Genomic DNA, 27339 nt, shown 5'->3' with positions numbered 1-27339 from the left:
TAAACACGTATCATTTGTTTTTCCCCGCAGATACGGAAGCCCATTCGGTCCAAACACTGCGCCGTGTGCAACCGCTGCATTGCCAAGTTTGACCACCACTGTCCCTGGGTGGGGAACTGTGTGGGTAGGTTAAGAAACAGCACTGCAGATTTACGAGGATCACAACAGCACATGCACAAAGAGCTCATGTTTTTCCTCATGTTTTATAAAAGCTACAGCTAAGCTGACTGAAGGCTCTGCTTTCAATTTACTCTGCTGCCGCACAACAGAGAGACAAATTAGTGTGCATAGGTTTTTATGCCACGTCGTGGAACACTAGCAGGGCCGTAGTGTAGATCAGCGGTCCCCAACCCGGTACCGGTCTGTGAGTCGTTTGGTACCGGGCCCGAGAGTTGAGGCTCAGGTGTGAAATGTATAGTTTTCAGGGTTTTTATCGGTTTTCAGCGTTATTTTGTTATCGTTTTTATCGTTAACTCTGTTTTCCTGGGTCTTTTCATGTGTGTTATGAATAAATCTTCTTTTTTTCGGTACTGGTACTAGTTTTATTTTGTTGTATTTATCCGCGACACCTTAAAGGCCGGTCCGTGAAAATATTGTCGGGCATAAACCGGTCCGTGGGGCAAAAAAGGTTGGAGACCGCTGGTTTAGATCACCTTAAGGTTCGAGTTAATGCACAGCCACTGAGACAAATAAACAAGCAGGTAATAATTTGTCATAGAAAGTAAAGAACCTGTAAAAACAAAGAGTCGAGGCAACAATGACGAATGGTTTAATGACGGGGTGCAGGAAATGAAGAGGAGCACAAAGCAAACCAGCCTTAAAATGAAGTGCTAATGGAAAGTATGTGTGCTGAGGATTGTGGTGTGAAAAGCAGTGTGTAGGGGAAGGAAGGCGTGGCAGAGAGGGCTTGTAACACTTTGAAAGCATGCGGTCAGAATGAAGCTTTGAAAGTGAGGAAACAGTCTGAACAAACAGCAGGTCCCTCCTCCTGACAGTCCTCTCAGCCTGCTGGCACCACAGAGCTCATAAACCCAGTCGATACAATTATATACACTGAATTGAATATTACTAATATTAAAATATTGTATTTTTACCCAAAAACTGCTGCGCAACTGTAGCGTAACAAATCATACAACATGCCTGCATACCCCCAAGTTAACGAATGTTTTCCTTCACAATAAAACTGGGTCCTTAAATCCTGAAGTAAAAGAATTTTTTGATTAAACAAATGTAACCAGTAATGTTAGCTGGGCCAAGCTAATGTGTCATATCATGTACAAGCTCTACTTTTGGCCCATTGTAAAGTCTCTCTGAACACTGGAATAGGTTATTTAAGGTTATTTTAAAGCCTGTCCTACTCAAATATTCTCATGGACATTTCATGCACAGACACTCAGGATGGTATACATGTAGGCTGAAAATGTATAAAAGCAATCAGATGATGCACCGTGTCTCTGCTGGTCCATCCACAATTTAAAGTTGTTAAGAAGGATTTTACCAACATTTAACTTGTTAAAACCTGCAGATATGTGTGCAAAACCTTCAGTAAAAATGTAGCTGAACTTCAAGAGAAAAGGATCAACAGCTGATATTTTTTGTTTAGCACATGCCAAAGTTTCCTTGATCTCTGTATAGAGTCAGTCCAGTATTTGGCACAAGTCTGGGTTAGAGTCAAGTGGATCAGACTGCTCTTTATTGTCCAGCACAGCACGAGTCCAACCAGATTGATGCTCGGAGAAGAACGAGAGCTTAACCTGGAGCACAGGAAGTGTGGGTGAAAGTAAAGGTGCAGTGTTGGGGAAGAACAGAGCCACGTGTGCGTGAGCAGCGATTACTCGAGTGACAGGGCAGAGTTTTAAGGGAGAAGCTCAAATCCAGTAGTCGTGTTCTTAACTTGAAGCACTGCATTAATGAATGATTACTTGTGCATTTCTCTGTTATCTAACCTTCAGTTCTGTTCAAACAATTAAACTGAGAACTGGACGTTTCTTGTGTACAGGAAGTGGGAATCACCGCTACTTCATGGGTTACCTCTTCTTCCTGCTCTGCATGATCTGCTGGATGATGTACGGCTGTATCTCCTGTAAGCAGAACATACCACTTTTAAAAACGTTGCTCATTTCTCACGCCGCTCCTGTTTCTCTGCTAATGCCTTTGCTTCTCCCTCGCTCCTCCCCCAATCAGACTGGAGGATCCACTGCGCCACCAGTTACGCCAAGGATGGTTTCTGGCTCTATCTGACACAGATCGCCTCCTGCTCCCCTTGGATGTTCTGGATGTTCCTCAACAGTGTCTTCCACTTCATGTGGGTGGCCGTGCTCATCATGTGTCAGCTCTATCAGGTGCGAGTTTACGTCATGTTCACATCGGGAAAAGCAGAGAGGTGGTGTTGTGATATAAGTGAGAACAGCTGTAATCGCTTTGAGTCTCAGTAGCGAGTCACGTGCTACGTTGCGGCTCACCTGTTTGCTCTGACATCTTGTAGATCGCCGCTCTCGGAATCACCACCAACGAGAGGATGAACGCTCGGAGATACAAGCACTTTAAAGTTACAGCCACCTCCATCGAGAGCCCCTTTAAGTAAGCGACCTTCATTCTCAGCAGCTCACTGAAGCTGCAGCTGAGGTTAAAGCATTGTGTCATCCAGCTTTGGAGCAGAGGATGCTTCTGCACAGTGAGGGGGAAAAGGAGTTTGTGGTTTTCTTACATTCTTAAAAGTTTAACGACACCAACTTCTCCCAGCAGTGTTGTCTTTTTTAAACTCCAGTGTAAGCATCATTTTAAATATTATTTCCAAAGAAACTATTGAGGGTGAGAAACAGAAATTTTTTTTAAGTCAAAAAGTGAGAAACAAGAAAACAGAAGCAGGTTTTTTCTATTTAGTGATTTCTTTCTAAAATGGACAATGAGCAGCTGTTCAGGTCAGTTTCTTGGCTTTGAATTTCCTCAAAAAAGTGGAAGATGTTTGGTTGTTAGTTGGTACCATAACAGGAAAATGCATCAATTTGAAATAAGGCAAAATAGATTCAGGACCTTTACTGAACTGATTAAGTTTAGGGGGAAAAACATTTCTAAACAGTATTTTCAATTTCAATTCAATTTTATTTATATAGCGCCAAATCACAAGAAAAGTCGCCTCAAGGCGCTTCATAGATACAGAGAAAAGCCCAACAATCATATGACCCCCTATGAGCAGCACTTTGGCGACAGTGGGAAGGAAAAACTCCCTTTTAACAGGAAGAAACCTCCAGCAGAACCAGGCTCAGGGAGGGGCGGGGCCATCTGCTGTGATTGGTTGGGGTGAGAGAAGGAAGACAGGATAAAGACATGCTGTGGAAGAGAGACAGAGGTTAATAACAGATATGATTCAATGCAGAGAGGTCTGTTAACACATAGTGAGTGAGAAAGGTGACTGGAAAGGAAAAACTCAATGCATCATGGGAATCCCCCGGCAGCCTACGTCTATTGCAGCATAACTAAGGGAGGATTCAGGGTCACCTGGTCCAGCCCTAACTATATGCTTTAGCAAAAAGGAAAGTTTGAAGCCTAATCTTAAAAGTAGAGATAGTGTCTGTCTCCTGAATCCAAACTGGAAGCTGGTTCCACAGAAGAGGGGCCTGAAAACTGAAGGCTCTGCCTCCCATTCTACTTTTAAATACTCTAGGAACAACAAGTAGGCCTGCAGAGTGGGAGCGAAGTGCTCTAATATTAGTACTGGCATATAGTCGAACACTAGATATTAGTACTAGATAGTGCAGATAATTTCACTCAGATGTATCATTGGCCTGTATTTGTACACAGAAAGAATTCGGCTCTGTTTTTGTCTTTAAACTCGGTGTACTTAACACAGCAGTACAGCATTTTTATACATGCAATGGTGCAGAGTGCAAAGACGTTTGAATAAATGAATGAATGAATAAATAGAGGGCAGATAACAGGCTGCTATATGTGTATGTATAAAATGCTTAAGCTTGCAGCATTAATTCCCCTCTCATGTCTCTCTGCAGTCACGGCTGCATCAGAAACCTCATAGATTTCTTTGAAATCCGCTGCTGCGGCCTGATCCGGCCCGTCACGGTGGACTGGACCACACAGTACACAATAGAATACGACCAGACGTCTGGCTCGGGCTACCAGCTGGTGTAGAGGAGGAGGAGTACGAGGATGAAGAGGGGAGGGGAGCGTGAGCAGAGCGTGGATGGATAAATGGACGACCCTCACTCTCCCTCTCCACCCCTCCTCTGGCGAGCATATCTGAGTGATGGCGTTCTTGTGAGCACCTGCTTTTTGGACCATCTCTCCCTCACCGATCAAACAACAACAACAAAAAGAATCAGCCAGGACTAGCATGCTGTTACGGGGCAACACCACACCCACCCCCTGGCCTTCACCACCACCACCTTTACTACTATTACTACTACTATTACTCTACCTTTGCCGCTGACCAGCTCTCTTCCTCTCTTCTCCTGAGCTCTTTGGACGGTGCGTTGCTGCCAGGCACAAATGACGAGGAGAGAGGAATTACAAAACTTAAAAGCTCTTCTATCCGGAGACTCGACACTGCAGAAAAAGTAGAGCCACGAAGAGGCGACGCTGTTCTTTCCCCGTCCCCCACTCGATATCTTATTTATGGTGTCCCTGTCCGTGTGCCCCGTACATGTCTGTTTCTGATTGGTTCGGGCGCTCTGCCGTTCCTGTCACGACTAACTGTGGTGAAAGATAAAAGAAAGTTGTTTTTTTTTAAAATATATACGTGTATATGAAAAAAAAGCAAGAAATCGTTTTAAAGTATGGTAGAAATAAGGGAATGTCTTTTAAGGTCTTGTTTTTTGTTTTTATTCTGCACCGTGATGAGTTTGCAGCGGAGCTGATCATTTGCCAACCAGTGCTGAACTTGTCATAGGAGAGAGTTTGGTTAAAGGGAGCCGCTGCAGAAGTCCCACTCCTCACCTGCTCCAGTTAAAGCTGCTTTCCTCTGAGACACAGGCTTAGTGCAAACAGGAGGGGTTTAACCCCGGAGTAGTTGCTGTGCAGTAAGAACGCAGGCTTGGGAGCGCACGGGGAACGACTCCTTCAGCGGCGACCGCTCTAAGAAACGCGACAGAAACGATCCTACAGACAATGTGATACTATGTGAGGTATATTTATTTTCAAGCTATTTATAGAGAAAGTAACTATGTTCTAGCACCATCATCTTTACATTTCAGATCAACTTAGCTGAGTAGGTTTTATGAGGCGTGCGCACGTGTAGCTGTAGAAGATGGAGGGCAGAGACGTTTGCCTGTAGGCGGCTACAGCGAGTGTATTTATTAGCTGCAGAGTCTAAGAGAAGGCAGCGGGAGGACAGATGAGTTTACGAGGGTTTCATTCCGTGTTTTTCTTCAGAAGCTGTACAGTCTTATTTGTTTGTCGTGTCATTTGTCTGCCTACATTATTGCACTGATATATCTTTTTTTTCAAGTTTGAATTTTTCTTTTTTAAATTTTGGCCATTACTGAACAGAAGCAGAGCTTCACGCCGACGCTTCCATTGTTTACACAGAAGGAAAAGGACGGGCCGCCTCGCGTCGCTTTCTGTTCGGACCCCCGCACACGCAGCCTGCTCCACACAGCAGCAGGATGACCTGAGATGTCAAGAATGTGCATCTGTACATAAACATCATCTCCCTCTGCTCTTTCTTTTCATCAGTGTTAGCCCAACAGTGCTCCCGGACCTTTTTTTTTCTTTTCTCGCGTTTGGGGGATTTCTTCCAAACAAGCCGAAAGGAGAAACTCGAGTGACTATACTCCAAGTGTATGACTGTAGCTTTTAGTGATGTCCGTCACTGCTGTCTATAGGCGTTTTAACTCTTAAGAAGCTCCACTGCATGTATGATGCTTGGGACAGCCGGGCTGTCGCCGCCCCTGTCGTCGTCGTCGTCTTCATGGTGACAGCCAAGCGAGCCCTGTATCTGTATATAGTGAATGTTAAGTATTTGCAAGTACTTTTCTGCATTTTGTTCATTTGTCCTTTTTTAGGTTTCTTTCTCTCAAATCCAGTGTATTTAGTGAAAGTTGTCCTTCAGGTCGCCAGCTTTCCAGTGGGACCCTCCCTGTGCAAGCGTGTAATATATTTGAATGTTCCATTTTTTGTTTGTTTTATTTCTACCTTATATACCGCTGGGTTTGTTATTACCACTGGATGTACAAATTGTAAAGCAAAGACACTAGAGAACTAAGGCAGATGCCATTTTTGTTTTATTTTGGTTCTGTTTTTTAAAAGCTGAAATGTGATCATGCAATAGTTTTAAGGATAGAGGGAGGTTATATTATATAAAAGGCCTCCGAAACTTTTGAGCCTAGTGTTTGCATCATCAGAAGGGGACGGTTATGTCATCATTACATCATTACATCTTTACTAACCACTGATGTCACTGCTGCCCTAAGAACATGACACACAGCAGCTTTGTTTTGTGTGCTTTAATGGTCAGACGGCCCTGACCCAGCTGTACATTTCATATCAGTAACTAGCCTCTTGTGTTCTAATAATGCCTTTTAAGTGAACATAGATATATGCAGGCTAGTTTTGTTCTTCTTTAGGGCAGTTCACCACTTCAGGCTCACACAGGACATGAATTCAAAGCCATCTCAGTCCTCACTAGTTCTTCCAGCAGCCTAAAAAGTCTCCTCTGTCTCCCCCCCCTCCCCCGCCTCTCTCACCTTCACCATGTGGGATAGTAAAAGCAGAAAAAAAGAAAGCACATAATCATATCCAGTGCCTCTCTGCCCACCTCCAGACATCACTGTTACTCCGCTTCAGATGTAAACATATGGGCATGGTTCAGTTTTAATGGCTTTAATAATAAAATACAGTCAAATGTGACCCGTTGGTTTGTTCATGTTTGTTTTTATTATTTGTATCAACAGCATCAAAGCATCGAGGATGAAATATGTTCATGTTGGGCAGAGGAATGTAGACGAGTGACTGTGGTCCCACCGAGCCATCACTGAGCGTGAACCAGAGCGCCGACTCCTTGGCCATAACCGAACCCTTTGGGGCCAAAGTTCTTGGCATAACATGCTGTGGAGGGAAAGAAGAAACATCAACAAACCTCTCTACTTCTAATGGTCATTCTATTTGAAAGCTTCTTAAATCACTGCTGCCAGTAAATAATTTATTGTTGTGTAAACCTGAAATGACACACAACACAAGCTAACAACACTGCGTCGTGTTAGGTTGGAGCTGCTTTTCCTTGCACAACTTGATTCTTGGTGGCACGGGTTCAACAAAGTGCTGGATTTTCTCCAAACGTTGATCCATATTGTTTCACAGCATCACACAGTTTGCTTGGTTGCACATCCAGGTTGTGAATCTCCCATTGCACCACATCTCAGAGGTGCTCTACTGGATTGAGATCTAGTGACTGTCAAGGCTGTTACATTTTGAGATGGAGTGTCATCCTGCTGGAAGCAGCCATCAGACGTACACTGTATTCACATAGGCAGGGTCGCGGTGAACAAAGCTCATTTGATACTAATGTGCCAAGAAAATCCAAACTATTACCCCACTATGACCAGCATGAAGCGGGGATAAAAAGCAGGCTGGATCCATGTTTTAATGGTGCTTATACCAAGCACAGAGGCTGCTGTGCAGAAATCAAGATGATCAGACCAGGGAATGTTTTTCCACGCTTCCATTGCTCAATTTTGGTGAGCTCATGACAACTGTAGCCTCATCTCCAAAAGTTGTGTCTGTTCATCTTTTGTGGGAGAAACGTTTCGTCATCATCAGGTGACGTCTTCAGTCTCAGCTGACTGCAGGTTTCAATCTTATAAACAGTACATTTGCATAATGACTGAAACCAGCCCACTGAAGGAGCAATGGGCTGGGAGGTCAGTTCCTTCATCATGATTATGCAGGGAGGATTGCTGGTTTGAGCGCTGAGTCAAGGAGGCCATCTCTGAATCGAGGAGGGGCCTAAGGGTACATCTGTCACCATCTTACCATGCTGTGATTGCAGCCGTTCCCCAGCTCTCTGTGAATGGTACTCATGGTCTTTGATCAGTGGTTGTTGATCAGTGGTCATGAGAATTTGCATAATCATGATGAAGGTGACCTCCCAGCCCATTGTTCCTTCAGTGGGCTGGTTTCAGTCATTATGCAAATGTCCTGTTTATAAGATTGAAACCTGCAGTGAGCTGAGACTGAAGAAGTCACCTGGATGATGACGAAACGTTTCTCCCACTGAAAACGCTACGTCCAGATGAACAGAATCAACTTTTGGAGATTTACTTACCTGGATGATTGAGAATGCATCAAGACGAAACTGTAGCCTCAGATTCCTGTCGTCAGCTGACAGGAGTGGTACATGATGCCTTGGCTGTAATGAGTTGTTATTTGAGTTGCTGTTGCCTTCCTATCAGCTCAAAGCAGTCGGGCTATTCTCCTCTTTTTGGACCCTTCTCTGATGAACTCTAGAGATGGCTGTGTGGGGAAAACCCAAGCAGATCAGCAGTTTCTGAAATGCTCAGACCAGCCTGTCTGGCACCAATAACAACGCAACGTTCAAACTCACTTAAAATCACCTTTCTTCACCATTCGTTTGGTCCATAAACCAACCAACAACATGAACCAACAGGACGTCCGTAGGTGGGTTTAACCATTAACACAACTGTGTCAAGATGTCTGCTGTGAAAGCAGTTTGCTTTCCTGTCGCTTGCACTTCCAGTTTTGACCTCTATGACCCAGTGACTGAGCAGATCTAATCACTGCAACAGAAACCTCCTGTGTGTACGTGTTTCCAGTCCTTTCAGTAGCAGCAGCGCCTGCTTTCCCAGCTTTAGCTGTTTATTTAACACGCACGTGTTAAGGTTCAATACCCCCGCTCTTTGGATTGTGGTAAAACAAAGACCTGCAGAATTTCCATTCTCTGTGTAGCATTCCTAGATTTCATTCAATAAACCGCAGCGTTTCCTTGAGCTCTGTCTGCAAACATCGGACCTGCTGTCCACATCTGTCTTTGAAACACTCAGGCGGGGCACCGTAACAACATCCAGATGTTGCTGAAGCAGAGAGCGGACGTGTCTGTTAGAGGACAGCGAGCTGTCAGATTGATTGATAGCGGCAGCAGAGCTGAGGGTGTTTGTCTTTAGAGCCGAGTTGCAACATTCCTGCCCATCAGTGCACGCTTTCCTTGTGACGTACAGCAAACAAGATCTGCTGACAGTTGTGTTTACGACTGTTTCTGCCGGTGTGTATCACTCTTCTGTTCAAGCAAAGCGTCCCATTGTGCTGAGAGGAGAGAGAGAGAGCTTGTTGTGGAGGTCAAATTGGTGAGGCTCTGTTAATATGACAGAGCCAAACATGCGACAACACCAGCGACAGCATGTTTCACTTCAGAAAGTCCATCCCATTTGACTTTTTGCTGATATGGTCACATTCACTGGCACAGGAGCAGAGAATAATTTGCATAATGCCATTACTGATCTAATAAACAATTAGCTGAAGTTAACCGTTCTGTCTTTTATGTGAAGGCTTCATCCCTTGTGCAAGTCACAAGACTAACAGGACACACAGCACAATCTTAAAAGTGAGCAGCTTTAAATGTTCCCCTGGCTCAGTCCTGAGACTGATGTATGTAAATGCAATGGCATTAGCATGCTGACAATGAACATGCTAACATACTAGCATGCTAAAAAGCTTTTAACCAAATGTACATCAGAGACAGATGTTATCTGCTTTGCAGGAATTTGGTCACAAACTCTACTGTTTCAATAATGCTGATGGCAGCAGAAAGTTAAAGGAACACACACATTTAGAGGCTCTGAAACCCTGTACCATGTCATTGCAATACCACTTGTCAGTCTTCCTGGTTAGATATTTGAGGACATGGGGAGTCCAAACAAACCTGACTCCATTTTCTACCACAATCATTTCTAGCCCCATATTTTTATTGTTATTCCTGGACTTTACTCAAGTTTACTCTGTGTTATTTACTTGACACAGAGCCTTGGTGCAGCTGTGTGGAAAATAAAAACAGTTTTAATTCTCCTCCTTTTGGATTACAAGGAGGTCCTTTTAAGCAAACTTTAATCTGACCGGTTCCCCCACACAAACAGGTTTGAACAGCAGTGTTCTCCAACATACATTTGCAATCTGACTTTCGAGCCATGAAGTGAGGTATGCCACACATTTCCTCACCCCAACCGGTCGTGGCAGATGGCCCCGCCCCTCCCTGAGCCTGGTTCTGCTGGAGGTTTCTTCCTGTTAAAAGGGAGTTTTTCCTTCCCACTGTCGCCAAGCGCTTGTTCATAGAGGGTCGTCTGATTGGTGGGGCTTTCTCTGTATCATATAAAGGTCTGGGCAACTGAACTGAATTACTGAATTAAAACTGAACTCAGTTAAAATTGAATTGAATATTATTCATTAACTCGTTAATGGAGTGTCGATCTATCCGGTGGGAAAATGCGCTGGTGCTGGGATTGCTTTGTAGAAGCTGTAAGTAATCTCTCTTAATTCCTGGGTGGAGTTATTATGGTAGCGGAGACGTTTCTGGAAATCTAAATTGTGTCTGAAGCACTCTGTTGTGATGCTGGAATGAAGCATTGCAAATTATTTAGATTTATCTCACCTTTGCAGTAGATTTCTCCATCTTTCTCAGTCTGGGTGGTCGACTCCAGGCTCTTGCCACATTTTGCACAGCGGAAACAGTTCTTATGCCATGGCTGCAACGAAAAGCAGGAAGATTTGATCTCATTTGATCAGCTATTATGCTTTTATGCCACATCTAGATTAAACTGCACAGGCTTCTTGGATCATGTATCATCAGTGCTTTTATTAAATCCAATTAAAGCAACTTGGCTTTCCCACGGCCTGGGGCGTTTTCATTACACAGAAAATTACAGGTCATGTCTTAGCCAATGAGAAGAGCCTATCCTCCCATTAGGAAACACATTAACAGCTCTGATAACGTCACCAGCTGTTACTCAGCTCATGCATGAAGCCACAAGTGATCACTGACAGGAAATGATCCACTCCTCCCACTTTGAGAGGCAACAGAAATCCAGCACACAAATCGTTTGTCCTCCATGGACTCTTTTCATATGAGCAACTGCTCTGAGAGTTATTGATCTCTGAAAACATCCTGCCGATACGTCCCTAGACGTACATCAGAGCACTGACAATAGCAGGCTTAGTCCGATTAACACCAGCTGTCCGGAAGCTCCCATCCAGACTCTGTGGAACGGCTTCAATCACAAAAACAGCATTTGCGTTCTCTCATTAGGAAAAACCGCAGCAAACCTCCAGCGTGTGGTTCAGCACAGGCAAGACCATGTGTGTTCAATCCAGTCAAACCAGTCTCACCCCTGTGGTTTGCAGACTGTGATCCAGTGGAGTTCAAGGACCTCATTTGTGCTGGGACTGTTCATGCTAAAGCTGTGTTTGTGTAGCGCTGAGTGGAGTCTGCACACGAGAAAAGTGTTTTCTGAATAACATTAAATCACACTGCAGATTGCCATCAACTGATTTAAAGGTGTTTATAGTGCAAACAGAACAAAAACAGCACAAAGGTGCAGTTGTGTGTTCTTAAAGCAAGGCCACATTAACGTAATAATACATTCATAACATTTTGTGCCAAGGGTAATAATTTTTGAAACTTGGCTGAACTAGTGAAAGTTAAATAGCTGACTTGGACAATGTCTTGAGCAGATGCCTCAATTCAGAGTTCAGATTGGATTCATATTCAGAGATGCATCTCTCTCGTTTAAAGGGCACCTAATATGCTGATTTCAACTCTGTTGTTTTGTTGTTGTTTGTTAGTCCTTGTTGCAGATCTGCCGTAAGCACTCTCTGATTGGCTGCCTATCACAAACCGGAGTTTAGTGCCTGACACGACCATATTAGGCATATCCAATGTCAGCTGAAGCCGAAGATTCACTGGATTGCTTGTGACTTCAGTATTGTGAACCTCGAGCAACCAACTATAAATGACGTAAAGTAGCACGCCCCTGCTGTTATGTTTATTATGTCCAAGACTGGATCGATCAGCTTTCAGTGACGTACCAGCTCATGGGGGTCACGATCCATCAAACCACACAAAACTTTAGTTCTCGTCACAACTGAGAACGACAAACGTGATCTTGACATGAAGCCTTTGTGTGATTTTGGTGAAGCCCTACAAAGTGGACACTGTGTGCCAGTTTCACTAAAGCCTGAAAAGCAGAGAGAGTGGAGATCTGTAATAATAATAATAATGGATTGGATTTATATAGCGCTTTTCAAGGCACCCAAAGCGCTTTACAATGCCACTATTCATTCACTCTCACATTCACACACTGGTGGAGGCAGCTACAGTTGTAGCCACAGCTGCCCTGGGGCAGACTGACAGAGGCGAGGCTGCCATATCGCGCCATCGGCCCCTCTGGCCAACACCAGTAGGCGGTAGGTGAAGTATCTTGCCCAAGGACACAACGACCAGGACAGGTCAGGCGATCTTCCGGTTACAGATACGCTTCCCAACCCCCTGAGCCACGGTCGCCCACGATCTTTGTGGTGTGATCTTTAAACATACTTCAGGTAAAACTCTCACCTTGCCTGCCCCCATGATCTTCTCGGCTGCATAAACCGAGTCTCCACACCGGGCGCATTTCTCCGAACCGCCAAACTTCTGAGCAAATTTGGATGGGTTGGGGTTGGTCGTGGGTCTGTGAGTCTGGGTCCTCGGGTGGGAAAGGGCAAATATACGACAAATTATTTCAGAGGAAAAGTTTATCGTTCACATATTCAACTCTCATTTTAGTCAGACTGACATTGGCCTGTAAAGTCAAAGAGTCCTAAAATCAACATATCAGACTATCTGTGGTGCTAGTATTGAACGAAGTATGACCCAAAACATTAAGATCCAGAAAAAAACCCGACTGCTCTGCTGTCTGTTCTCTGCCAATGGTGGGAAAATGAGCAGGGCACCATGGGGCCCGGAGCAATGCTTATCGAAGGGTGACTGCCAGCCTCAGTGGCCCCTGAATGAAGGTCTTTGTGATGGAGGATACAGCAGGCTGAGCGAGATCCTTCTGGTTACATAATAACTCTTTCATAATCGAATCACCTGACGTCTGAGGCAGGGCAATAATTATGCAGTGTAACAAAACCTTGGATGCAATTTTGCCTTAGAAAATATACCCAACCCATTCCCGGGCTACAGGCTGGAAGCTTGATGGAAAGCAACGATCCTGTTCGGTTAGATGATGTTTTTCACTCTTAGATCTTTACTTTGAATTTCAGACTTGCCTCATCTTGTACTCTGGGTCGCTTTTAAAATGACACCATTTCCAAGATTCATATCTGCAGACTTCATGGCAGATGAATCAGATCTTATCAGACCTCAAAGGACCAACATGTTTCTCATGTAAAGGAATGGATTTAAACCCACTGTTACAATGTACTGTGCTGTGAGTTACTGTACTAACATTATAACCCACAAAGGTTAGTGCATGGCATTTTACTGTAGCTAATGGTCAACAGTGAGAAGCCTGTATCCTCTTCAAAGACAGGCCCCAGTGTCCTGTCTCACAGTTTTAAAGCAACGCAGCTCTGCACCAAAAGCTGTTGAATCAAATGATTATTATTGGAGGTAAACACTGGTTATAGAATCTATTTCCAGAAATTCTCGTTTTTAAAGGCAATATTCCTTGTTGTTCCTAGAGTATTTAAAAGTAGAATGGGAGGCAGAGCCTTCAGTTTTCAGGCCCCTCTTCTGTGGAACCAGCTTCCAGTTTGGATTCGGGAGACAGACACTATCTCTACTTTTAAGATTAGGCTTCAAACTTTCCTTTTTGCTAAAGTATATAGTTAGGGCTGGACCAGGTGACCCTGAATCCTCCCTTAGTTATGCTGCAATAGATGTAGGCTGCCGGGGGATTCCCATGATGCATTGAGTTTTTCCTTTCCAGTCACCTTTCTCACTCACTATGTATTAACAGACCTCTCTGTGTTGAATCATATCTGTTATTAATCTCTGTCTCTCTTCCACAGCATGTCTTTATCCTGTCTTCCTTCTCTCACCCCAACCAATCACAGCAGATGGCCCCGCCCCTCCCTGAGCCTGGTTCTGTTGGAGGTTTCTTCCTGTTAAAAGGGAGTTTTTCCTTCCCACTGTCGCCAAAGTGCTTGCTCATAGGGGGTCATATGATTGTTGGGCTTTTCTCTGTATCTATGAAGCGCCTTGAGGCGACTTTTGTTGTGATTTGGCGCTATATAAATAAAATTGAATTGAATTGAATTGAATATTCGCATTAGTGTAAAAACAAAAATATGTTTCCATACTCTTTTTTTGTCTCTTTATCCAAATCCAAATTCTATACTACTCCTTCCATACTGTGTAGGAATCTTGTGGATCTACATCTGGGAATTGACTAAGCCAAGCTGGATTTGATAAAGAAGTGGAGTTTAGCCAATATCCCTAAAGGTTTCTTTCCTCTCTCAAAGCGCTGTGGTGGGCGGGGACTGTGAAGAGCAGAGGCTTATTCATGGTTATGAAATCTTTACTCTGAACGACACTACTCGGGCAAGCTGATCTGTATGCAAACATACAGATTGTCTTGTTATTGCCATTTGTACGCATTTAAATTGCATCTGGTGATATTTTCAAATCAGGCAAAGATTCATTTTACAGGACAGCGCTCACCTACATAGCTACATAATAGCCTCTATTTCTGGTTTTTGTGTGAAGTAGTTTGTGTGTTTGGGATCAGCTTCAACCTCAGTAAGTACGTGCTGACAATGGCACTGTGACAGTCAGCAGCCACAGCTTATAAAGATCATTACAAATAATGCAACACTAAACAGTGGCCTCGACAACCACACCGCAGCATTACATCTGTGTAATTATAACTGATGAATGATGCTTTGTTAAGATATTATAGTTTCATAGTTACTGGCAACACTGTTGGGAATTTACACAAAGTTAACACTTTTTAAACTCCCACACAGAAACAATAAACATCACCAGAACTCAGACGGGAGCCAGGATACAGCAAAGTTACATCACTGCATACAGTAGTGATGTCATGAAATACCATGTGGACATGTTAACTGAAATAACCATTGTGATCACAGTTAGTCAGAGTTACGCTTTAATCATTATGTAAAGGGAGTGTTGCCAAAGTGCTGCTCATAGGGGTCATGTGATTGTTGGGTTTTTCTCTGTAGCGTCTACCTTACAATATAAAGCACCTTGAGGCGACTGTTGCTGTGATTCTGGCGCTCTATGAATGAAACATTCATTGAAGTCCAGCTTACTCTTCAGGCTTGATTCCCAGCCGTTCTCCCCGATCCATGTTGAGTGTTCCTGCTCCCTGTCCATAGCCGTAGCCTTTAGGACCGTATTTTTTCCCGTAGCACGATTTGCAGTAGATCTCCTGGTCATGACTGGCCAGAGTGGTGCTGTCCAAACCCTTCCTGCAGACCACTGTGGACACACAGAGCAGCAGTTATGTGAGAGGAAAGGTCTTCTAAAATTCTTTTCACTTGGTTACATTTACATGTATTTACTGCCTAAATGTAGCACATGACATGTCTGAAATACTATAAAGATTCTGAGTATTAGATGAAATTCTAATATTTATTATTAGACTCCTTTCGAGTAGCACAGATCCATCCATATTCGATCTGTTACTGGGTTTTAGTGCAGCCCCTCAGTTCCTCCTCCTTGTTTCTTTCCCTTTACAGTCGTTCTTCCCTTAAAGTCGGTGTTCTAAAAACTGCGTCTGTAACGTTGGACCCAAGAAACATACGCTGGAGCGAATATGTTGACAGCAGAACTTTTATTTAATACTGTGGTTTCTTGACTGGGACACAGACACTCCCGCTCTCCCTCCAACTGTCACTGCCAACATATAAAGAGACACAATCACTGTCAGATCCCAGCACACCTGTTCACCCCGCCCTGCGCCGCCCCGGGAGCTCACTGCATCCCCCCTCCTCTGCAGCTGGCCAGAGACCACACCCACGCCACAGCGTCCCTCTCACAAGCAGCACACAAAGAGCAGGTGAGCTGTGTGTCTGTTGTCACCTATTATGCTAACTTCTAACTCTGTGTTCTTTGGGATTTCCTAAATTAGCCATGCAGGGCTCAAAATTCTCCACCCAGTGTCTGAAACATGGCCCTCCAGCTCCCCTCGTAACTAACTTAATGACATAATGTACCTGGAAAGGTAATTTACAGTGTCAGCTGACAGTTTCTGTCAACAATAACTTTGTTATTTGATTGTTTGTAGTTTCTGTTTTATCCTCCCGTGTAACTTTAATGACCAGTTTTGACGCCTCAGTATACATCGATAAAGACGCGGCTTGACGAACATTAGAATATCTCTCCCACTGAAAACGCTACGTCCAGATGAACAACATGACAGAAACAAGGGTTACTCCTAGTAGGTGTCCAGGGGGGGAAAGTAAAATATCTGATAGGCACAAAGGTCTGAAGAGCCAGTTCAAGAATGTGAAAACTAGTTGGTCAGCTGCTAAGAATGAGAGGTTCAAAGACCTCTCACATCTACAATAATCAACAAAACAAGAACAGATTCTTCAAATTCCAGTGTTTTCTCTTATAACTTTAACACCACTTTCATTGCAACTGCAGGTATTTAAATAACATAAAGTAAGAAGTTAAAGAAAATCAATTCCAGCTTGAGTCTGGCTGTATACCAAAGGTGTTGGAAAAACTGACAGCATCTTGGCAGGTTTGTCTTAGCAGAGAAAGCAGCGTCTGTAAAAACAAAGGCTCCACGGGCGCTTTAGGCTGCACGCTTGTGCCCACGCTGGCTGCTGGGATTAGCTGAATTCTTTACACAATGGCCTTCGCTACGAGACTGTCTGAATCTGGTTTCAGGTTTCACACAACTGGCAGGAAAAATGTCTCCATTCACGTCTGCACGTCTCCCAGCCAACACTGTCAAAACAAGACTTGCATGTCCCGTTGAATGGCACCTAAATCCTGACTTGCCCTCCTCAGTTTGTGATGCACTTTTAGGTTTTTTGACGGCACTTCCTCTTTGCTTCAACTACATGTACACTAGTATTCCCCATGTGTTGCCACAGGCACTGACTGTGAATAAATAGGTGAGACAAAGACACAGATAGTGTACACAGAGTCATATGAGGCTGTGTGACTTTCTTATAAATCAGTGAATGTCAGAAAACAGAGAATTTGGACAAAAAAGGAACAGCGAGTGGCCTTGCTCATCACCTCCTGGGTCAGACAAAGCTGTCTTTGTAATAGAGCTGCTCAAAAAGAAGAAACCCGCCTTTTGTGGCTCACACTGTTTTGCTCTTTTCTTGACAGCAGCTCTATGGAGAAACATCCTGATGTCTTCGCGAGGTCTTCACTGGAACATTTCCACTGACATTTTGAGGCTGGTTTGGGGTGAGGATTAGTGAGCGAAATGTCAGAGAAAGCTTTCTTAGGTGACCCGAGGAGGCGAAACAGAGTTCAAGCGCCGTCCTGCTTCGGCGGGGTCTACGCTGATGACAGGAACGTTGCTCAATCTTATTCCAGATAAAGTTGTATTTGCATTTTGATGCTACATGTACTTACTGCAGAGAAAACAGCATTTATGGAAGCTCTTGCCATCACACTGCACTTCCTCCGCGTGGTAAACCGTCCCGTGGCATGCTGCGCACTTGTTGCCTCCGCCCCAGTTTGGCATGGTGTTTCTGACAAGAGACACAGAGATGATGAGAAAGGTTAAACATCTCGTCTGTTCCTCCTCTGAACTTCCAAACACGAGTGAGTAAAAAAAGGACAGCTGTGTTTTCTGTCATATTAAAGCACTGCAGGATTTATATCACAATAGCAATGATTTAACTGAAAATTACAGCCACAGGCCACAACATCTATCCCGACTGCATAAACAAAGTCAGCCCTGACAAAAGGGCAGACTAATACCCAGAGGAATGCTTGCGGGCGCCATGCCTCAGAGCTTTTGTTTCTTGATGAGCTGTGGCTGAAGGATGCAAACATTAACAGCACAGAAGAAGTGAGAAATAAACAGTGTCTTGTCACACCGTGCGTCTCCCCAATGTTTGTCCATTTGCCTGTAATTACAGATTAAATCCCACTAAATGCAAATGCAACATTTTCAGTTTTCCCTCACATGTCAGCACAAAACAAACCTGCTATGATATCATAGTTTGGAAATTAAATTGTGATTGTTCATTACTTGAGGAGGGAAAACTAAACACAGCAGAACACTCGAGACTATTAATCTTTTCTGTCACAGGTCTCCTCCCTGTTGGATTAGAGACTACAGCACAGGCCCCCAGCATGAGAAGGGATCAAAGCCCACTAATGCTACACTTCAGCAGCTGATGAGAAAGTCGGTGTGGAAGTGCACAGGCCAACAAGTCTGCCGGTGCTGGCTGTGGGAGTGTATTCCAGTCTATCTGAGAAAGAGTCTGAGCTTTGAGATCATGGCTGGACACGCAGTCTTCCAGTGAAGCAAGACTAATGAAGCTGCACGGAGCTCCTGAAGAAGGATTCACTGAACCCTTTTCAAGAGAGGAAATCTGAAACTTATTATAAAATAAGAAATTAATGTTTTTTCCTGCCATTTCTCGCATAGACTACAGACTGCATTGGGACAGTTGAAACAATAACATATCAGTGAATGGTAATGACCTTATTTTATGTCTGTGAAGGTTCTCAGTCATCCAGGTCATTGTAGTCAAAGGAGCTTGCAAAGAAAAGCGTCTGGACTTCTTGAAGTTGCTTGAAGACGTTTCACCTCTCATCCGAGAAGCTTCTTCAGTTCTAAGGTCAGATGGTGGAGAGTCCCAGATATAAACCTAGTGGGAGTGTCCCCCTCCCACAACCTCTGGCTGATTGGGACCCACACCCAGTTCCACACCTTGGCTCAGGCGATTAGAGGATCATCAGGGGGTCCTTTTGTCCCTCTGTGGGGGGAAACTCCCACTAGGTTTATATCTGGGACTCTCCACCATTTGACCTTAGAACTGAAGAAGCTTCTCGGATGAGAGGTGAAACGTCTTCAAGTAACTTAAAGAAGTCCAGACGCTTTTCTTTGCAAGCTCCTTTGACGACCTTATTTTATATTATTCTGGAATATGAACATATTGAAAACAGACAGGAGTTAAATTCTTATTCTGTCAGCCACGAGCTGTAACTTTTTTGTTTTCATTTTTACAGTGAATTTATATTATTAATAATATTGTCACCCTTACAAAAAAGCTGCAGTTAAAGTTAAAGTTGATATCACAAAGATGCATTTGTCTGCTGACTTTGCCCTTTAGGCACAGTTTGACCAGTTTGAGCGATACTTGATTATAACTGGCTAATGAACAGCTGCACACCGAGCAAAGAGTTTTGTATTAACGGTAGCTCACTGCTGTTTTCTGACATTGAACCTCGTTTCTTAAGTATATCTAAGTTATCAGTGAAACGCACAAAACAGTCCGCGCAAAAGTGTCCCGATAACTAGTCTACAAACATTTTGCACCAACAACATTAATTCAATAATTTCTGTAATCTTTTTGTCTTATCTTGTCACTGGAACAGTGATTAATTCACACCGCGAACCCAAACCGGTTAAACAAAAAAAATTACCTTAAAATAGTTTTTAAAAAGAAGAAAAAACAGCCAATATCCAAAAGTGGTTGAGCTCCACCTCAGAGTGTGAATGGTATATCCAGAAACCTCTGCGGTACCTCCAGCACACACGCACCGTACTGCCACACGACGCTCCGCTCCGCACATTCACAGAGAAAGGAGGGGTTTCACCCAGGGGCGTGAACTCAGCACTGCTGCTTTCCCGTGCGGTCGGAAGAGTAACGATTTATGTTGACACTGAAGGTAGACTGATTAAAACAAACAAACAAACAAAACGTGGGTTCAGTGACAGCCTTACTGATCATAAAGTGCTTATGAAGCAATGCGACATATCAGTTAAGACCACAAGCCAGCTGATAATAGTTTCCCTTCGAGTAACCAAGTTGTGAGGTTGTGAAAAGTGTTTAATTTGTCTTTTGTGTGGGATAATTATGGTGGCAGTAGGATTGTATAATGATGGTGGATTATTCCTATAACAAAACCCCAAAAGACTTATTGTTTTATTTTATGTCATGTCACGTACCAGTGGCTCGGGTTTCAAATATAGAATTATTGTCTTATCCATTTATACTGGATCATGTGGTTGAATATATTACTACAGCGAGCATGCAGAAGCACCAGCTGTGTGCCGGAGTGCAGTCTGTCTTAAAACTCACGGATTTGTGCAGGAAAAAGGAAGCTGGTCTTCCTGTTAGGATTACAGGAAAGGAGACAGAGACAATAGACTTTAATACAATAGACAATATTATATCTTTGCATTTGCACATGCATCCATTTACAGGGAAATCATTTGCAGTATCCCAGAAAATTTGTCAGGGCTTAAATCACCACTGCTGTAAAATTTGCTGTAATCTTGCACCCTGCTGGACACAGAATGTAAAAACCACTACAAGAAAATTGTGGTTGTTGTTGTTTTTGTTTTGTATCACTCAGGCAAGATAAAGAAAGAAATCAGTTGTATCAGACACTACAGCTCTGGAGACAATGGCAGTGATGCGGCACTCACCAGTACAACACTCTCCAATGACTACATCATAAACTTCAAACATAAAGGACCGACGATTCTTATAAATAGATACCAAAACTATATATGAAAACTTAAACTAATACAAAGCCGTATTCTAAGTGAAAGATTGACTTCAGCACAGTTCAGTAAGACACACAACAGTAATTAATTAAAAAGTCAAATCACAGAAAGAATCGCTCTTGAAATGAGTGGACCCTTCAAAGAGGACCTCTTATCGTTTCCTGTTCTGTATTTTTTCATCCTAATACAGTGGCTTTGCATGACTCAGTTCAAAATAATCCTCATTTATCTTGATGCAGTCTTATCTGCCATTTTAGCTCCCGCCCCCATTCCCTTATTCAATTCAATTCAATTTTATTTATATAGCGCCAAATCACAACAAAAGTCGCCTCAAGACGCTTCATAGATACAGAGAAAAACCCAACAATCATATGACCCCCCTATGAGCAGCACTTTGGCGACAGTGGGAAGGAAAAACTCCCTTTTAACAGGAAGAAACCTCCAGCAGAACCAGGCTCAGGGAGGGGCGGGGCCATCTGCTGTGATTGGTTGGGGTGAGAGAAGGAAGACAGGATAAAGACATGCTGTGTCCTTATAGCATCCTTGTGATTGGCTGCCTCATGCAAACCGAAGATTTGAACTGCAGGTAAGCGGGACTGCTGTGCTCACAACCAGCATCTGAAACAAAGCAGGGATCTGGAATTTTTTTATAGCGTGTTATAAATGAAGTGCGTACTGGGACACCTGAAAACAGAAATCAGCTATAATTAGAAAGTTGCTATTTTTACATTTCATTTATGTTCCGAGTTATGCTGTCGATTGTGTGAAAATAAAAAGGTATAGTCAAAGCTACAGTTTAAACACAAAAATACAATACAACTGGCTAACAAACAGCTGAGCACTGAGCAAAGTGAAGAGTTTGACATGAATGGTAGCTAACCGCTATTCTGTGACATTTCCCTGTGTCTTTAATGAAGCATCACTACTGCAACAGTAAAGAGAACATTCTGGTAGAGCCTGCAGATAATGCAGAAAAGCTTACAAACCAACGAGATAAATTCCAGCTTGATTGCTTCCAGCTATACCTTACCATTAGCCCACCACAAACTTGCTACAAATAAAAAAAATCCCTCCATTAAAATTTAAAGTAACTGTTGTATCTCATTAAAAAGGCATTTCTGGAAGCTGGACAGATCTACTCGGGGCATGCTGTAATAACTAAATGAATTTTCAGAAAGTATTCAGGAATCTCAAGCTTTAGCTATAGGGTACCTTGCTCCACTATAAGAAACATTCTGGGTAAAAATAAAATTAGTTAGAAAGAGGAGGGCTGGAACTATGAGTAACCAAAGGAACTAACACGATGTGCTCCCCGAGGCTTCTGGGACAATTTTCCATGATTGCATATAGTGATAGGAGAAAAATCAAGACCCAGAATATACACAAAAGAAAGAAATGCATTAATATTATAGACTATATTATTAAAAAACAACAACAACAAACTTAGTGAACTGGAGGAAAGTGTACATGAAGTATGAATGATGTAAACACCTGATGTAAAACTACAAAAAGTAGCAACGTTAGTTTAAAAAAATGAATTCAATAAAGAGCTCTCTGTTGTTTTGTGACAGTTTTAGGAATGTGGCAGCACACCTGGGTTTAATAAGCCTCGTGTTCAGAAAGAATTTCTAACAGCAGAAACTAAGGCGCAATAATAAAGAACAGATTTAGGCAGGTAGAGCTGCTGCTAATATGGTCACAAGTATTTGAGAGGAGAAAAGCCATGTCCTCATAAACGGAAATGAAATGTGTTTTTCACAGCATTAAATGTTGAGCATGCAGAGAAGAAACAGAGAAACTAACCCTAACCCTCTCTAGAGTGGAAAAAACAAATAACTGGTCATTAAGCTTAAGATGGACAAGTACTTTAAAGTCAATACTATAGTAATGTATTACTACACAGAGACAGAATAAAACAGGTTCAGGAATAAAACTATATGTTTCTGATTTTAAGAAAAATGCAAGAGTTAAATCCATAAATATAAATCAATAAAAACCAATGCTGATGTTACTGTGTAGCAATTTCCTGTTAAAAATGTTCAAGAAGCATTAAACTGTCTGGCGGTTTCATCTTTTAATATTTAATGTGCTCGTGTACTGTGAATGGAACCTGGCATTAAGATGGGATCCAGGGGGTACATTCTTCTTAGATTCTGCCCCCTGATAGCATCCAGACAAAGAGCAATTCAGACGACCTCTTTGAAAAAGAAAAAAAGAAATCAAGGGTCCAGTGTCCCCTGCCTGGGCCCCACCCTGAAGCCAGCCTGGGGAGCGAGCTTGAGTGCCCCAACCTGGCAACATGGGCCTGCCTTTCTTTGGGTCCACCACCCGCAGGAGGTGGTGAAGTGGTTGGCTGCAATGTGTGTCAGGTAGCAGTGGGCGGTGGGCAGAGCCGGCATGCTTGTATCATCTTGCTGCCTGTATGTTGTTTTTTCCCAGTAGACAAGGACGTTGCTTCCTTGTACCTTCACATTGTGGATCGAGTCCTGATGTTGTTTACACATATGTGCCAAGTGACAGTTCAGGGTGCCTTCTTGGAGTTACTGGGTGCAGTGCTGTGGGGGTACCTCACCTCGGAGGCTTCTAAGCTCACAAGACGAACAAAAGTAAGAATAGGAGGGGTGTGGGAGATTACCCCACTAGTCTACGTGTATTTTTTTGCCTATGTTCCGTGGGGGATCCTGCGAGAAGATCTCAGATGATCTGAGAAGATCTCAGATGATCAGCCATCAGAAGATGGGTGCACTGTACTTTAGGGAGATGGTCAGCAAGAGTACTCAGGTAGGTTTTGGTCTTTAAGTAATGCTCATTTAGTACCAAGGGGCATAAAGTGTAAAAAAAAAATAAATCCCCCTAACCATCCCACCACCAGCAACTTGAACCGTTGTTGTTTACCCCAAATTCTGACCCCCACCATCTGAGTCATCCAGGCAGATTCCAATCTTTTAAAGTCCGGCCCGTGTGAGTGGTGTTAGATTATTACACTGTCTTATGTTACATTATACTTCTGATTTAAGCTTATGAATCATTATGTAGTTTTAGGTTGCATTAAACTCCTGAGTTAGAAGGTGAAATTATTAGATTGATTAGACTGATTTGTATTACATTGAACTGCAGATTTACTGTGAATGAATTACACTGTTCTATGGTACTTCATACTGCTGATTTATAAAGAGAATACTGTTTGCAGAGAATCATGGCCTTGCTTTGCTGATTGTAGAAAGAACAAAGCATACTGCACAAGAAGCCAAGGCCGTAACTTAGGCTCACTGAGAGAGAAAGATTGTGAATGCTTAGTTTGGAGGGGGCTGAAGCTATAAGAATGTGAGAAACGGTCAGACACTTCGAGATTTTGCCGGACACCCTCCCGTTCACATCTCCTGTCCGGACGTTGGTAATGCTCAGTGTTGTATGGAATAGAGAGAATTGTATTGATTAAAGAGGTTGTTGATTGAGCATTGAGTGTTGTTCTTCCTTCAGCCCAAAGATCAAAGAATTGGGATATTTAACAGTGGGTATGATTGTAGCCTCGATATTCAGTTCTTATGAGGGGCACCTGGTGTGGTCTTCTGCTGCTGCAGCCCATCTGCTGCAAGCTTTGACCTGTTGTTCATTCATAGATGCTCTTCTGCATCCCACGACTTAGCAAGTAGTTATTTTAGTTACTAGTGTCTTTCTACAACTTCAAAGCAGTCTGGACTCATTAAGACTCATCAGAGCAGGAAATGTCATTTCAGTCTTGCATCATCTAATTTTGGTCAGCCTGTGAGAGCTGAAGCCTCAGTTTCCTGTTCTTAGCTGACAGAAATGGCACCCAGTCTGCTGCAAGCTTTTGTAACCGAGGTGAAGGAGATTTTATTTCCACAGTGTTTTTAAAGGAGGGAAACCTTCCTCCAAACGGACAGAGCAGTGGAGCAGCCAAGGGAAAGCACTGAATTAAAAACTATATGACTAAAATATAATTTATCATATTTAAAACAGTTAAAAATGTAAAATGAATGAAAACAACCCTGGCCAGGGGACAACACAATAAAAATCAATAAAACACAACATTAAAAGTCCAGTGGCGTCCGCCACGGTATAAGAGTCACTAAGAATTAAAAATCCAGTGAAGCGGTGCAGAAGGGAAACCCGGCGGCGTCCTCGTCTTCCTCTCCGCGTTCTGCGCCCCGGTGCGCTAAAGAAAAGGAGGCAGCGGCAGTTACTACTCTTTTAGGCAGCTATCATTCATTAAAAGGGGACAAGTCAAAGGACTTACCCCGGGTGGGCAGAGCTCTCAACTCTGCCCGCCGTTTCTTGTAACTGACAATCGGCACCAGCCCGTCCGCCGCCTCTAATTTGGCCTCCTGTTGCTGCAGCAGTCGAACCGCTCGCTCCGCGTCCCTGGTCGCTGGCGCTGTATCTTCCTCACTGCTGACGCCAAGTTCCACCAGTGTGATCAGGTTCATAATCAGGTAGGGGCGGAGTCAATAAATACCATAAAAACATGCAATAAAACTCATAAAAATAAACCAGTGTACAATATTAAAATATTAAAAAGGTAAAACACAGCAAAATATGCATAGCAAAAAACCCTAGATAACTTGTCCCTTTCCACCCCGTGACACTTTGACATGTTGTGCTTTCAGAGATGTTCCTCTCACCGATTGACTGTTGCCTTCTGATCAGGTTGAAGTAATCTGGCTATTCTCCTGATTTCTGCTATCAACAAGGCATTTTTTATCTTGACGACCACCACTCATTAGATATTTTCCCTTTTCCAGACCATTCTATGTAATAAACCCTGGGATGGTTGTGCGGGACAATCCAAGTAGCTCAGCAGTTTCTGAAATACTCCAATAACCATGCTACATTCAGAGTCTTCCAGATCTTTCTGCCCCATCCTGATTCTACATTGAAGTTGTAGATAAATGCAATAAGTTGCTGCTGTGTGGTTAGCTGCTGGATATTTGTGTTAATGAGCAGTTGAGCATGTGAGTGTAACAATATTACCTCTTCGAGTGGAAGTAATAATTTCTCTTTTTTGTAGTAGTAATGGTCGGGGTGGTACTAACAGTAATGCATATTTAAATGCCAGTTTCTTGCTTTCCCCTCTGTTTCTGGTGTTTTTGGTCAAAGCAGACACTTGGCTAAACTGTTTGTCTATATAAAGTTAATTGTTCCATCTGCTGAGCTTTAGTGTCATAAATGCCTCACAGGGGCCAAAGACATCCATCGAGCGCTCCCTCGGCTCGCTTTTACTGCTGATATAAAAAAGCTTTGATAGCTACATGTTTGTATCCACAGATGGTATGTTTTCTAATTGCTGCGCACTCAGCCCGATCTGACCCCGAGATCACACTTGATGTGTTAAATGTGTTGTCCAGCATTGAAACTCCAATTCATCGCAGATAAGAATCGAAACGCCAGGTTTTTTTTTCCTACATGTGCAGCCTGAATGTTAATAGTCTGTACTGCCTCTGCTAGACATGCGAATCATTACATATATTTGGCTTTATCATACTGATGATCACATGGATCATATGTGACGGTTTAATACACAAATCAGTTCAGTTTGCACCAACAGGAGTTGTGTTACAGATGAAGCGTCATCTGTCTGCACTAGCATCACTTGTTTCCATCTGCTGGGCCATTATGAATTTGAATTATTAGTGGCATCTGCACATTCCCAAATTGGTAAACTGAAGCCATCTGTAATTGTATTAACATTGGGATTCTTGTGTTTATTTCCTGCCCCTTTTGATTGTAGATTAGAAAAACAAAGCGGTTAAATCGTTTTTTTCTTCTTTGACATCCTCACGATAAAATGGAGCTGCTGGAAATACAGACAAAGACTGTAAAGCTGGTCTGAATCATTTATTTTGTTCCAAGTCACACAGAAATGTTTGGCTCTGAACTACATCGTGTGTGCAGAGTTACAATGAAAGAACAGCAATGAGTTTCCAGCTGTTGCAGCTACTAAACGAACCGTGCAATAACCATTATTGTTAAAATCAGGACAGAGACAATAAACACTGTAAATGACACTATGGATAAGTCATTAAAAATATTGACATAAACTACACACCCACTGGTTAGAGTGGATTATCTGTACAGCCTTTGGCGTGACATAGCTAAGCTCTCCTGAATAACTCCTATTATTGGGTTGTCTGGGCCTCGTTCACTGACAACCTGAGAAAATCTGTTTTGAGGCAACAACGATGTTCTCTTAGCAACATGCCCCGTTAACTAAGGCACTAGTTTCCCTGTATAAACAAAGAAGGAAAAACACTTTACAGTACTCTGATACTTTTCCCAATCCAACTCTAGCACAGTCACTAGTATTCAAGTACCTGAGAGAATTGTCACATTGTCTTTCAGCACTCAGTAACAGTGGTTACACATAAGAATGCACATAGCACCAGCCGGGCACGTCTTCCTGACGAGAACACGAAACCACCCGTAAGCATCGAGAAATATAACAACTGTTCCTTCAGATACTTGTCTGGCTGTAAACGTTTAAGGCTTTAGTGATCATTTAATGTCTAAAATGGAAGGATTGTCCAACCACCGTCATTGTAAACCGACGTTCAGCAGCTCACGTGTCCTATTACACCTGTTTTCGTGTATCTAAATCTGAATGGGCCGATTACTACAAAATTGTGTACATTCA

At 43.0% G+C, this 27339-nt stretch overlaps 2 protein-coding genes across 2 annotated transcripts in view; one reads left to right on the top strand and one right to left on the bottom strand.

Annotated features, from left to right (window-relative positions):
- Window positions 1–6861, top strand: part of zdhhc17 (zDHHC palmitoyltransferase 17) — a 37489-nt gene extending 30628 nt beyond the window's left edge. Inside the window, exons 13-17 of the mRNA XM_087831187.1 lie at window positions 31–124; window positions 2000–2083; window positions 2185–2342; window positions 2486–2580; window positions 4008–6861. Coding sequence (XP_087687313.1) covers window positions 31–124; window positions 2000–2083; window positions 2185–2342; window positions 2486–2580; window positions 4008–4146 — 570 coding nt within the window. The 3' untranslated portion in view covers window positions 4147–6861. The remainder of the gene's footprint in view (window positions 1–30; window positions 125–1999; window positions 2084–2184; window positions 2343–2485; window positions 2581–4007) is intronic.
- csrp2 (cysteine and glycine-rich protein 2) lies at window positions 6847–19763 on the bottom strand. The gene is made up of 6 exons (XM_087831188.1): window positions 19598–19763; window positions 17570–17688; window positions 15277–15445; window positions 12569–12698; window positions 10610–10703; window positions 6847–7059 (listed from the first exon to the last, which is right to left on the bottom strand). The coding sequence occupies exons 2-6, from the start codon at window positions 17679–17681 to the stop codon at window positions 6983–6985; spliced, it is 582 nt and encodes a 193-aa protein (XP_087687314.1). The 5' UTR covers window positions 17682–17688; window positions 19598–19763; the 3' UTR covers window positions 6847–6982.
- Between the last annotated feature and the right edge of the window lie 7576 nt (window positions 19764–27339).

The sequence above is a fragment of the Neolamprologus brichardi genome, chromosome 17, assembly GCF_056152115.1.
Source record: "Neolamprologus brichardi isolate AB-2024 chromosome 17, ASM5615211v1, whole genome shotgun sequence".
NCBI classification, from domain to species: Eukaryota; Metazoa; Chordata; class Actinopteri; order Cichliformes; family Cichlidae; genus Neolamprologus; species Neolamprologus brichardi.
This window is presented reverse-complemented; position numbering and strand designations above follow the sequence as displayed.

Bases quoted from the DNA above. Each gene is read 5' to 3' on its own strand.
- csrp2 (XM_087831188.1), bottom strand. From the start codon at position 17,681: ATGCCAAACTGGGGCGGAGGCAACAAGTGCGCAGCATGCCACGGGACG. The intron at 15,446-17,569 runs GTAAGTACATGT...GTGTGTCCACAG, and splicing joins TAAATGCTGTTTTCTCTGCA to TGGTCTGCAGGAAGGGTTTG. The intron at 10,704-12,568 runs GTGAGAGTTTTA...TTTTCGTTGCAG, and splicing joins AGATCATGGGGGCAGGCAAG to CCATGGCATAAGAACTGTTT.